This window comes from Palaemon carinicauda, chromosome 4 (assembly GCF_036898095.1).
Source record: "Palaemon carinicauda isolate YSFRI2023 chromosome 4, ASM3689809v2, whole genome shotgun sequence".
Lineage (NCBI taxonomy): Eukaryota > Metazoa > Arthropoda > Malacostraca > Decapoda > Palaemonidae > Palaemon > Palaemon carinicauda.
In genome coordinates this window covers 50591849-50605107 of record NC_090728.1, presented here as the reverse complement: position 1 = coordinate 50605107, position 13259 = coordinate 50591849, and the positions used below count along the sequence as shown (strand labels likewise).

Sequence of the window (13259 nt, the reverse complement as noted above, 5' to 3'; positions counted from 1 at the left end):
TAGATAGATATGCACACACACACTGATTCAACCCTTCCCATCCCCTCCCCCTTTCCTTGTAAGTAGAAATTAGATGTTTAAACGGCAAGTATTTTCCAAGAATAATAGGAAATTTTCAACGCAGCTCATTTGTTTATCAGTTGCAGAAAAAAAAATCTATTTTCTATGTTTACTCGTAGACAAACTCAGAAAGCCCTTAGTAAAAGAAAAGAAAATTTATGCGCTATTTAATCTGATTAACACTCACTTTAATACAAGAGACTTTTCCTTCTATCTTCTCTAGAAAAAAAAAAAAAGTAAAGAACAAAATTTTCTGTCTTGAAATTTATGCACAAGAATACATAAAGGCATAGGCTATACATCAATGTATGCAAAAGCTGTTTATTTTGAAGGGTTTCTTTTTCTTTGTTTCATGATTTCGTATATTATTTTCTCTTAAAAAGGAGAAATTATTGTAAGTTATATATTGTAAGGCTGCTGTTACTGAACAGAGCCATTTTTGCGAGAACTAAGATTATTCTAATTGATATATATATATATATATATATATATATATATATATATATATATATATATATACATATATATATATACATGTGTGTATATATATAGATAGATAGATAAATATATATATATATATATATATATATATATATATATATATATATATATATATATATATATATATATATATATGTATATATATATATATGTATATATATATGTATATATATATATATATATATATATGTGTGTGTATATATATATATATATATATATATATATATATATATATATATATATATATATATATATATAGATAGATATACAGATAAATAGATATATATATATATGTATATATATATATATATATATATATATATATATATATATATATATATTTACACATATACATATATATACTCCATATATATATATATTTACGCACACACACACACACGCATATATATATCTATATATATATATATATATATATATATATATATATATATATATATATGTATATATGGGAATATATATATGCATATACAGTATATATATATATATATATATATATATATATATATATATCAATGAGGAAACCGCATATAATATTTCCAAGGCAAGCGCTTTACAAGCAAGTTATCCGTTGTTTACTCTCGACACTTGGAATCACGCGGTGTCTCCTGAAACCGATTAATTGTAGTCGAAATAGGAACAGGATCGCATCCTCTATCTAATTGCTTCCAAACCTTGTCTGAATTGGTATATATTAGTGTCAAAACAGACCTCTCTCGTTTCTGCTCTCGTATAACACCGCCTTGAGAAACATGGGTGATTTCGATTTTACATTTAGATAAAAAGAAAAATTGGGTTATTTATTGCATTTTTTTAGCAGATGTATATATGATTTCAATTTTATATTTAGATAAAAATTTTTTTGGTTATTCATTGTCATATTTTTCGTAGATCTATTAAATAGAAAAGTGTGCTTGAGATTTTTTCAGGTATTCTAAATTATGGTGGCCGATGTGGTAACGTCCCTGACTGGTGAACGCCAGACTGGGGTTCGAATCACGCTCAAACTCGATAGTCTCTTTGGTCGCTGCAACCTCACTATACTTGTGAGCTAAGGATGGGGTATTTGGGGGACCCTATAGGTCTATCTCCTGAGTTATCAGCAGCCATTACCTGGCCCTACTTGGTCCTAGTTTGGATGGAGAGGGGTCTTGGTCACTGATTATGTGGTTAGTCTCTAGGGCATTTTCCTGCTTGATAGGGTAATGTCACTGTCCCTTGCCTCTGCCATTCATGAGCGGCCTTTAAGCCTTTGATCAATAAGAACACTACATAAATATCTGGGCTAAAATAGTTCGTAAATCGTTTACTGTAACCAAAATATTTCAGTCATACCAAATTTATTTGCTGTTTTAATAAAGATTGAAGGCTTAATCGAGTAAAAAAAAAAAAAAAAAAAAAAAAAAAGAAACAACAACAATAGAAAATATACATAAAAATAATTTCAGTGTATTTCATTTATATTATGTTAAGAATTTTAAAAAGGAAAATGTGATGTATAGATATACACAATTATAAGGATTGGAAGTGCATTATTTAGAAATAAAAACTAATAAGAATTACTTTTAAACTTTATAAAACTTAATCCTGTTCGATTTATAGTTTAATAAATCAAAACAAAATGAAGCTTTTAATTATTACTTTACTTACTTTGATGGCTGCTTTTCCGGTCCCATACAGCAGGGGAACCCCACTCTCTACAGGACCTCCACAGTCATTTTACCTTGTTCGTTCAGAGTATTTAACATTTCATATCACATATTGTTCATTTACTGTTAAATCGTCAAAAGACTCATGAAATAAGAAAGTCTTCAGTTTCCTCTTGAAAGCCTTAAAGTGACCTTATAAGAACTTGAAAGATAGTAAAATGAATATTGGAAAATGTAACAAAAATCGCGAAATTGAATAGTGATTGAAATGAACTTTTTCCCCTAAAAAAAACGTTATTTACATCTCTTTTTCACTACTTTTTCGAAACAATTAGAATAGATATAGAAACAGAAATCATAATTCATACACATATCCCTGTCTATGTACAAAAATTAAAATTTGCGTTAAAAGTTATATGAGAAAATAACTCTCTAGATTTTGGATAAACATCGAAATATTGAAACATAATGAAGTATGATACTTAAAGGAAGTGGAGGAGAAGGAGAAGGAAGAGGAGAAGGAGAAGAAAGGGGAGAAGGAGGAAAAGACAGAGGAAGAGAATGAGGAGAAAGAAAAGTGAGAACAGGGAAGAGAATGAGGAGAAAGAGAGGGGAGAATGAGGAGAAAGAAAAGTGAGAACAGAGAAGAGAATGAGAAGAAAGAAAGAGGCGAAACAAGAAGAGAAGGAGAAGGAAGAAAGAGGCGAAAGAAGAAGAGAATAAGAAGAAAGTATAAGAAGAGAAAGAAGAGAAGGAGGAGATCGAATGAAAAGACAGAGAGAATAGCAAATGTTAATTTCTGATGAGAAATAGAGCCAATAGGTCTCTTCTCCTCCCTCCCTCTCTTGTTCCTTCAATCCTACTCTCCCCCTTCTTCTCCTCCCCCTCCTTCTTCTTCCTCCCCCTAACCCCCCCCCCCCCCATTCCTCATTCACTCCAAACCGCCCCCCACCCCCACCCCCCACCCAGCGCCAAGGAGCAGCTTTTCCAAGAGAGTTCGTTAAGGCGGCATCTTCGTCACCATCTTGAGATGGCTCTCGCGTTTAATTAGTTTACACCTGGCACAGGTGGAGCGGATATAACAACTGTGGGATAATTGCTTATTCCTTCAAAAGGAACAACTCGGATCCTTAAAGGACCTTCCTAAGGCCTCAATGGATGCTCATCACTCAGCCATCATCATCATCATCATCATCTTCATCATCATCTTCATTCACTCGACTTGATGACTGCAAGAGAGATATTGTTTTCCCGTCTGCCAACTGGTTCGTTATCTCAGGTGACTTATGAAAAGCTTATTTCTCAATTAAGATGTTCTCTCTCTCTCTCTCTCTCTCTCTCTCTCTCTCTCTCTCTCTCTCTCTCTCTCTCTCTCTCTCTCTCTCTCTCTCTCTCTCTCTCTGTGCTATTAATATATATATATATATATATATATATGTACAATATATATATATATATGTATATACTGTATATAAATATATACATTTTATATATATATATATATATATATATGTGTGTGTATATATATATATATATATATATATATATATATATATATAATCATAGACCTATATATATATATATATATATATATATATATATCCATCTGAATGGGAATACCTTAATGTGGTGAAGCTGTAATAGTCAGGACCATCCATACTAGGTTGGTTTGCTATGAGTGATCAGACGAAAATCTCCTTCCATCACTAGTCCGCACTGCCCAGAGTAGTAATGAAAACTGGCCAAACCCCAGATATGAATTTACATAGCTGAGGCCTTTGTCCTGCAGTGGACTAAGAAACGGCTGCATTTCCGGTTATGACCTTCACCAACGAAGTTGGTTTTATCACCTATTTGTGCGTTTGTTTGTTTGTGTGGACGTGTTTGTTTGTGAACAGCTTCCTGACCACAATTCTAATTGCAATGAAACTTACAGGGATTAACTGTTATGTAAAAAGCTGGAAATAATTAAATTTTGGAAGGTCAAAGTCAAAGGTCAAGGTCAAGGTCAAGCAAAATGTTCAATTCACGTAATCAGCCATAAGTTTGGACATCGTTATTTATCACAGAGACTTCAAACTGGGTTCATATTTCATTGTACGAAAATCTACGCCAATTAATACATGTTAAGATCGAAATTCAAGGTGGAGTCCAAGGTCAAGCTCAAGCAAAAGATCAAATTCCGGTCATCAAACATACGGTCACAATTTTAATAATAAATTAGTGAAACTTGCAGGGATTTTAAACTGTTATATAAAGACCTGGATATGAATAATTGATTCTGGGAAAGGCACGCTGGTTTCGTGAAATAAGCTGCTGTGACAGAGGTCTGCAGTCTCAGAGTGCTTTTCTAGTTGTTGTTGTTACTCTACCCTGGTGATAACGTACACAAATTTAATTTAATTATGATAAATGCGCGTACCTTTGTCCTAACTTAGACGTATGCCTCGGAGTCGATACAAAACTAGGCAGTGGATTCATCAAACAGGTTGTCAATTTGGAGAAATCTGAGGCCTCCCGATATTGCAAGAAAGGCATGCAATTAATTCATCTTCATCATCATCATCATCTCCTCCCACGCCTATTGCCGCAAAGAGCCTCGATTAGATTTCGCCAGTTCATACTATCACGAGCTTTTAAATCAATACTTCTCCATTCATTCATAGTCCTCAGCCATGTAGGCCTGGGTCTTCCAGCTCTTCTAGTGCCTTGAGGAGCCCAGTTGAAAGTTTGGTGAATTAATCTCTCTTTGGGAGTGCGAAGAGCATGCCCAAACAATTTCCAATTACTAAGAAATAAATATGACAAAATATTAATAAAGGATGACATATATCAATTAAGTAAACATGGAATAAAGGGGTAAATGGAAAGAAGAGTGCAAAGTCCAAATGAGCATGAATGAGGAAATTGCATTTTATGTTTTATAACTAAAGCCGTCTGGGAAGATTTAATAACAGTTACACTGTCAAAATAAACCGTAATTTTAATCGGAAATTCTCCGTGAAAATATACTGTTCTCAGCCGCATTTCAGTAAATTACAGGCGACCGTAATTTTACCATATTTTGTTATTATGTTTTACGGGTTGGTGACCATAATATCACTCATTTACGTTAATAAATCCGTTTTTAAAACGGCAAATCCCTGGCAACATTTATTCCAGGACTTTTACCTGTTTTTATGCAAATTTTTAACAATGTAGAGTATCGTCCATTGGCTAAATGGCCTGGTGCTGGGGCCAAGAAGTTCACTCAACGTGGGTATGCAAATAAGGAAAAAAACCCTTAGTTGCAACATGAGTCAAAAATTAGAATTATTAGCAATAAGATACAAGAGAAGTAGCAGGAATAGAGGCACAGTAGAAGGTTAAAAGGTGGGAGCGGTAATGGCGCTGAAGGGTCGCTGAAAGACCATTCGGTATTGCCTACAGTCCTCCTTTGGGGACACCCAGTAGAGGCTTTGGCATCTTTGCCCAGCAGGAGGCAATATGTGACCTAAACCCCGAAAAGAAATCACTGATAATGATCGTTCAATATTGTGAAGAAAACGTGTTATGTTACGTTATGGTTTTGCAGATATATACTTCTTCTAAATATATATATATATATATATATATATATATATATATATATATATATATATATATATATATATATATTCACAAATATATGCCTATATATATATATATATATATATATATATATATATATATTCATATATATATATATATATATATATATATATATATATATATATATATTCATATATATATACATATATATATATATGCAAATATATATATATATATATATATTTATATATATATATTTATATTCACATATACACATATGCAAATATATATATATATATATCTATATATATATATATATATATTTATTTATATATATATATATATATATATATATATATATATATACTGTATATATATATATATATATATACTGTATATACTGTATATATATATATATATATATATATATATATATATATATATATATATATATATCTATATATATGCATATACATAAATATAAATGAAATCAAATTAAATGAATAATAAGGATCTAATTGAAGATAGAGTCATCAAAGGAATCTTTATTTATCCTACCATAGGCTTTGCTATAGGAATCGTTCTATTATATTTTTGTCAGTAGGCCTATAGGTAACTATTCCACTGAAATAAGTGAAATTATTTATCTGATTTCTCGATTTTTAAGAACACAAACGATAAATAAAAGTTGCAGCGTTAACAATGAAATTCACTTTATCAGAAAACTTATCATTTAATTCATCTGTAGCATTAAATAGTAAATTCTTTGCACTGAAATTTGGTAATAAAACACTGAAGAACTAGACCGTGTTTTTCTTCTAAATAAAATAAATCATAGTGAGTTATTTGCAAAGTATTTAGTCATTAGGAAGAGATTTAAGTGGATATATCTTCTTGAGAAGTTATAATAATAATAATAATAATAATAATAATAATAATAATAATAATAATAATAATAAAGATAGGCATAAGGAGATAGGAAGAAAAAAAGGATTAATAGTGTAAGAGGCAACATACACAAATAATAATCTATACAAGAAGAAGAGAAGAACATGTTATTTGTCAGTTCTGTTTTTACAATTTTCAGAAACTAATTTTCCATTACCAAAAAAATTGTAAGAATATTAAAAATATTGTATGAGAAGAGTATTACAGCGACATGTAAAAAAAATGGATTAAAAAAACATGTTATGAGTCAATTGTATTTTCTTTGACATTTTAGAGGAACTAATTTTCCATCACCAAAGAAAAATAAAATATTGAAAATATTTTATTAAAAGAGAGAAGTATTATAGTAACATGTGAAAAAGAAAGGATTATAAGAACAAATTGAATAATTTATCATCAAAAAGTTTTTAAATCGCGAGAAAAGTAAAATATGGCTAATGGTATATTTCACAAAAGGTGTCAAAACTTTTCTGATTCCCTTATCCCTAAACTGTATCAATGAATATAATCTTGGGACTTTAATCGAGATACTCCCTTGGCTATTGTACCCTGGTGCGTTTGATATAGAATTAAATGGCCTTACTTTAATAAGGAAGTTTATAAACGGTGGATATATTGGTAAATATATTGTACTCTCAAAGTGTCACCAGTAAGCTAACCATGAGTCTAGAGATGAGGAATGGTAAGAACACATACACACACACACTCTCTAACTTGCACTCTCCCTCACCGTCTCCAGCATCTCCCAATAACAGTTAACCCGAGACTCTCCTAAACCGAGGCAATTAACTGGTTCTCCTCTTGCATTCAATTTAGCATTCATTTACTTGCTGTCTCTGATACCGGCAAGCCTCTTAACAGACCGCCTTAATCCCTGAGACGTCCTCCTCTTTCCTAACCCCCCCCCCTCCTCCTCCCCCCTATAACGCTGCCAATTAGCTCAACATGTCCAATTAGCCAAGGCGCCTGCAAAACAGTGCCATCTAGCGGCTTAATTAAGGTGCCAGACGTCAGCGCCGCCTCCTCTTTGTCTTCACTCCCCTAATGGCGCCAACTCCTTTGTCTTTATTGCAGTCAATTTGTGTCGCCAGCCATGAAAGGCCCTAAGGGAAAACACTTGTCAGCGTTTGTCACACTAAGTGGCACTCGGAGGCCACGCCCCCGGAATTCAGAGGGCCAATCAGTGCCAAGCAGCATCCGGGGCTCCTCCCATCCCGATTTACCCAATCAAGAGTCGTAGTTCAAAGATTTTCGCACCAGTCATAGGAAACCTTCTCCTTAATGGAACCTTAAGAGTCTCCAATGAGGGTAAGTGTAACATCAACAAAGATAATGATGTCTTCAAGTACAAACACAAATGCTTTCTTTCAGATCAAAGGAAAGGATTTTCATCTCCCGTTAAGTAACGACTTCCTCCTCCTAGTCGTCCAACCGAGTCACTAACGACCGAGGAGAGAGAGAGAGAGAGAGTCTGCGTCTGCCTGACCGAAACCTTCAGCGCCTATGAGCTCGGCTAACAAAAATAGATTTAGCGCCGAGGCGCAGAACAAAAGTCAAAATAAGAATAATTCATTTCACCTCTGCGTTAATCATTGATGTCGTCTTCGTGATCCTGTTGTCGGGTGAACAATTTCAGGACTTAATTAACCGGGATAAAGGCGTGAAACTCCGCGGGAGAGAGAGAAAGAGAACAGCGAGAGAACGCCAGAGTGAACTAGTTGCCGGTTCGGCCAAGAGATGGCAGCACTCTGCAGCACGTCTACCTCCCCACCATCAATTTTAAACCCATCAAGACAAGCCCCATAATCTCTTACACGCCAAAGTGTTCTTCACGCTACAATCTCCACGAATCACCAATTCCCACTCCAGTAAAAGGCAATAAAACGCATCAGTAGGGAAAGAGGCGATGATTAAATCTAATAGCAGGCGAAAATTATTTTCAACTCTCTCCAGCCATAAAAATAATGTCCGGGTTTTTTTTTTTAAGAGACATCAACTCATAAATGATGTTTGGTTTTATGTTTGAATGAAAACGCGTTTCAAATTGCGATACCACTGCTTATAATATAAAAAACATTTCATAAGATAGGCTTACTTTGGAAAAGGACTACATTCTGGTCATCATTATAAATAAGTAGGACACAGTATCAAGCGTTCAGTTTTCCTAAGAGTAACTTACCTCATTGTAAATTTATTTCCATTGGTTTATCAGGCACTACAGTGACCTTCACTTATAAGAAGCTCATGTGCCAAATTAGTACACGGAAAAAGAAGTTGTGTGGAGAATCTATTTAACTCAAAATACATACAGTAGGCCTATACTTCCATGAGTAGGCCTATTTTTCTTATTGTTATTGATTTCTAATTGTTTATATATGCTATTAAAGTTGATCAATAAAAGAAATCAGATGAAAATGACAATTATGTTTTGGATTATTGTTTTCCTTACTCCTAAAGGTAATTTTGCAAGAAATGAATTATTCAGTTACTCTTTTCTATTGTACATTTTTTTTTCATGAAGACCACTAACCTGGATTCGGTTTCCTTGGCATTACATCACCAATTGCAAAACAGTTAACGCTCAAGGCCATTCAATAAGCCTACTATATTTCAAACTGTTCACACGGAAATTACTTGATAATGTAATCGAACAAAGAACGACATTCATTGGTGTTTTTAAAGCAGTCCTAACTTTGTAGGCCTTTATGATCACAGACGTCAGTTTAACTTGAATCTGATCTATCAGCATTACATCAACTGCCAATGTATTTCATGTGATTTCTGCACATTTAAAAACAAAATTGACTATCTAATATAATGTTGTTGTTTTTTTTTGCGTGTCTAACAATATCTCGTGATTTTTTCAAGTGTTTTAATTCGTATCAAAATTCATACACCATACTGTATGTATTTCTAATGTAAATTGAAAAACCGTACAAAGCTGTTGTGCCTATCTCAAATAAGCCTAGGTCTACTACATAACATTTTGGAATATAGGCTCTATCATAAGATGGGTTTTTTTGCGTGACCAACTATATATAATGATTTATTAGTGCTTTAATTCATATATCATACATCATACTGCATTTATTTCTAATGTAAATTGAAAATTTGTATAACACTTTTGTGCCAATCTCAAATAAGCTAAGGCCTACTGCATCCCATTCTAGAATGAAGGCTCTATCATTAAAAAAAATCATGATTAATTTATTATCATATTTTCTAGTGTTTTAATTCATATCTTAATTCATACATCATACTGTAGGCCTATCTATTACTAATGTAAATTGAGAATTCGTACAATGCTTTCGTGCCTATCTCAAATACGCCTAGGCCAAAGGACAACTGCCATGCCATTCTGGAAAGGAGACTGATTAAAAAAAAAAAAAAAAAAAAAAAAAAAAAAAAAAAAAAAAATCTTTTGCTGAACGAACGTATTTTCATGACTTTAGCGTTCATTATATGATAAGGATCTAGCCTTGTTTCTCGTGATAACACTATTGTTATCAGCATTACTAAATGTTACTCGAGCTGATAAATGAAATCATTTGATGAAACGGTAATTTGATTTTCACGTGACTGGTGGATTTATTTTGGATTCAAAGGGCCTCAGTTAGGTTTCGCCAGTCGTCTCTATCTTGAGCTTTTAAATCAATACTTCTCTATTCCTCATTTCCAACTTTACGCTTCCTAGTTCCTCAGCCATGTAGGCTTGGGTCTTCCAACTCTTCTATTAACTTGTGGAGCCTAGTTGAAAGATTTATCTGGATTCATATATTTAACCTCATCCTTCTGATGTCAAATTTCTTTCCCTAGGGAAGACCACTGACCTAAGGTTATCATTTAAACATAAACTACTGTTTGTTAAATGTAGGCCTATTTCGTTCTTGGTCTATCATTCCCTAGGCTTCAATTATTTATATCATCTCTTATTCTACTTTAAAATCTTATTCATCTGTTCGTAGTTGGTTTCATTTACTCTTAAAAGCTAAACTTCATTATCAACAAATGCTTTTATTTATCAGTAATTTCTTACTCTACGTTTTATTACTTTATTTTTACTTAATTACTTTACTTCCTTTGATGGCTGCTTTTCCGGTCCCATACAGCAGGGGAACCCCACTCTTTACTGGACCTCCACTGTCGTTTTACCTCATTCGTTCAGAGTATTTAACGTTTCATATCGCGTATTGTTCATTTACTGTTAAATCGTCACTGTCAAAACTATCATGAAATAAGAAAGTCTCCAGTTTCCTCCTGAAAGCCTTAATGTCTTCAATCATTCGAATGTTTCGTGGGAGCTCATTATATAGTCTCGGAGCCGCATATCTAAAGGTTCTGGAGGAGCCCAAAGTGGACATAAATCTAGGTTCCAACCGTTTGAAGCCATCTATAACTATTCTCGTGTCGACACGATTTGTTGGCTGTGCAATATGTAGAAATTCTCTAAAGTATTTTGGACGCCTGGTTCTGATATTAAATCTTTTTAGCATAATTTTTTTTGCCTTTTCATGGCCTACTTATTATATGTTCCTAATCTCATTCTTGAATCTTGTTCTCGAACATGAACAAATTAATCGATAATGAAAATAGAGAACCTACAGAAAGTATTAATACAACAACAATAAATAAATAAATCAAATCCTTCATATATACATATGCAACATGTAACAATAACATGATAGAAAAAATATGTAAAACATTGCAAGACTACAATATTTCTGAACTATTTCCTGAACATACAACTATTAGCATCACTCGTATTAACAAGATTTAATTTCCTTCATCTAACTAACTATTTTTACAACTAATAATTAAATCATTTTTCTTTTTTGCCAGCTATTCTCTGTTCCCGATGTTCTCAGGTACCCGAAAATATCTTAGTTGTATACTCATTGTGCTTTCTTCAGTAGGCCTAATGCAAACAAGGCACCAAAGGAAAATCATAGCTATTGTCTTTAGAAAAATACTGTATTAGCGGATTACAGATAAATACTATGAATAATACAATACATTGTTTGATCGATTGAGATCAACAAGGAATGTGACCTTTATAAGTGAGAAATTTAGAAGCACTTTCTGTGAACAATGGAAGGACCAGATTCGTCGTACTCTTGTTTGCTGATCCACATCTGCTGGAAGGTGGAGAGAGAAGCCAAGATGGAGCCACCGATCCACACGGAGTATTTCCTCTCGGGAGGAGCGACGATTTTGATCTTCATCGTGGAAGGAGCTAATGCCGTCATCTCCTTCTGCATCCTATCGGCGATACCTGGGTACATCGTGGTGCCCCCAGAAAGGACAGTGTTGGCGTAGAGGTCCTTCCTGATGTCGACGTCACACTTCATGATGGAGGTGTAGGTCGTTTCGTGAATGCCACTGTTTTCCAGACCCAAGAAGGCTGGCTGGAAGAGAGCCTCTGGACAACGGAACCTCTCGTTACCGATGGTGATTACTTGACCGTCTGGAAGTTCGTAAGATTTTTCAAGAGAAGATGACTGAGAAGCGGTACTCATTTCTTCATCGAAGTCAAGAGCGACATAGCAAAGCTTCTCTTTGATATCTCGAACAATTTCCCTTTCTGCCGTTGTACTGAAAGTGTAGCCTCGTTCCGTCAAGATCTTCATGAGGTAATCGGTGAGGTCGCGACCGGCGAGGTCAAGACGAAGGATGGCATGAGGCAGAGCATATCCTTCGTAGATTGGCACGGTGTGAGAGACGCCATCACCGGAGTCCATGACGATACCTGTGGTACGACCAGAGGCGTACAGAGAAAGCACGGCCTGGATGGATACGTACATGGCAGGTGTATTGAAGGTTTCAAACATGATTTGGGTCATTTTTTCACGATTGGCCTTGGGATTGAGAGGAGCCTCAGTGAGGAGGACTGGATGTTCTTCTGGGGCAACTCGGAGTTCGTTGTAGAAAGTGTGATGCCAGATCTTCTCCATGTCGTCCCAGTTGGAGACAATTCCGTGTTCGATGGGGTATTTGAGGGTCAGGATGCCCCTCTTGCTCTGGGCTTCGTCACCCACATAGGAGTCCTTCTGTCCCATTCCAACCATCACACCCTGGAAAATTAAATGTGTTATGAAGCAGTGTCAGGCGTTGCAGTCCTGGGATTTGATTATTGTTTTCATAACAAGTACTCTCGTCTTTTTAGATTAGAAAAGGGAATATATTGTGAGTAAAGTTTTGGAAATCACTATATAAAACAATAGCAAATTTCAGATTACTCTTATTAATCTAAACTACTGGATATTTGAATATTTTGAAATTCAAATATTTTTGCCTCAAAAACTGCATTAGTTTTTTCAACAAAAAGTCATCATTTACCCAAATTATTTACTTATTGGATATGGATAACCCTGATAAAGGAGTAGCCATTTTTTACTTTTTTTTTTTTTTTTTTTTTTTTTGGTTAATGCGTCAGTAGGAGTTATGTTGGGTAACCAAAAATATTTCACTTTCTCAATATTTCATTAGGACAAGCTGACCACATAAAAGCCGGCA

The 13259-nt window shown here is 34.1% G+C and overlaps 1 protein-coding gene across 1 annotated transcript in view; it reads right to left on the bottom strand.

Moving 5' to 3' along the window:
* Positions 1-11680: 11680 nt before the first annotated feature.
* The window catches only part of LOC137639947 (actin-3-like), a 3531-nt gene continuing 1952 nt past the window's right edge, over positions 11681-13259 (bottom strand). The window contains exon 3 of the mRNA XM_068372252.1: positions 11681-12817. Coding sequence (XP_068228353.1) covers positions 11813-12817 — 1005 coding nt within the window. The 3' untranslated portion in view covers positions 11681-11812. The remainder of the gene's footprint in view (positions 12818-13259) is intronic.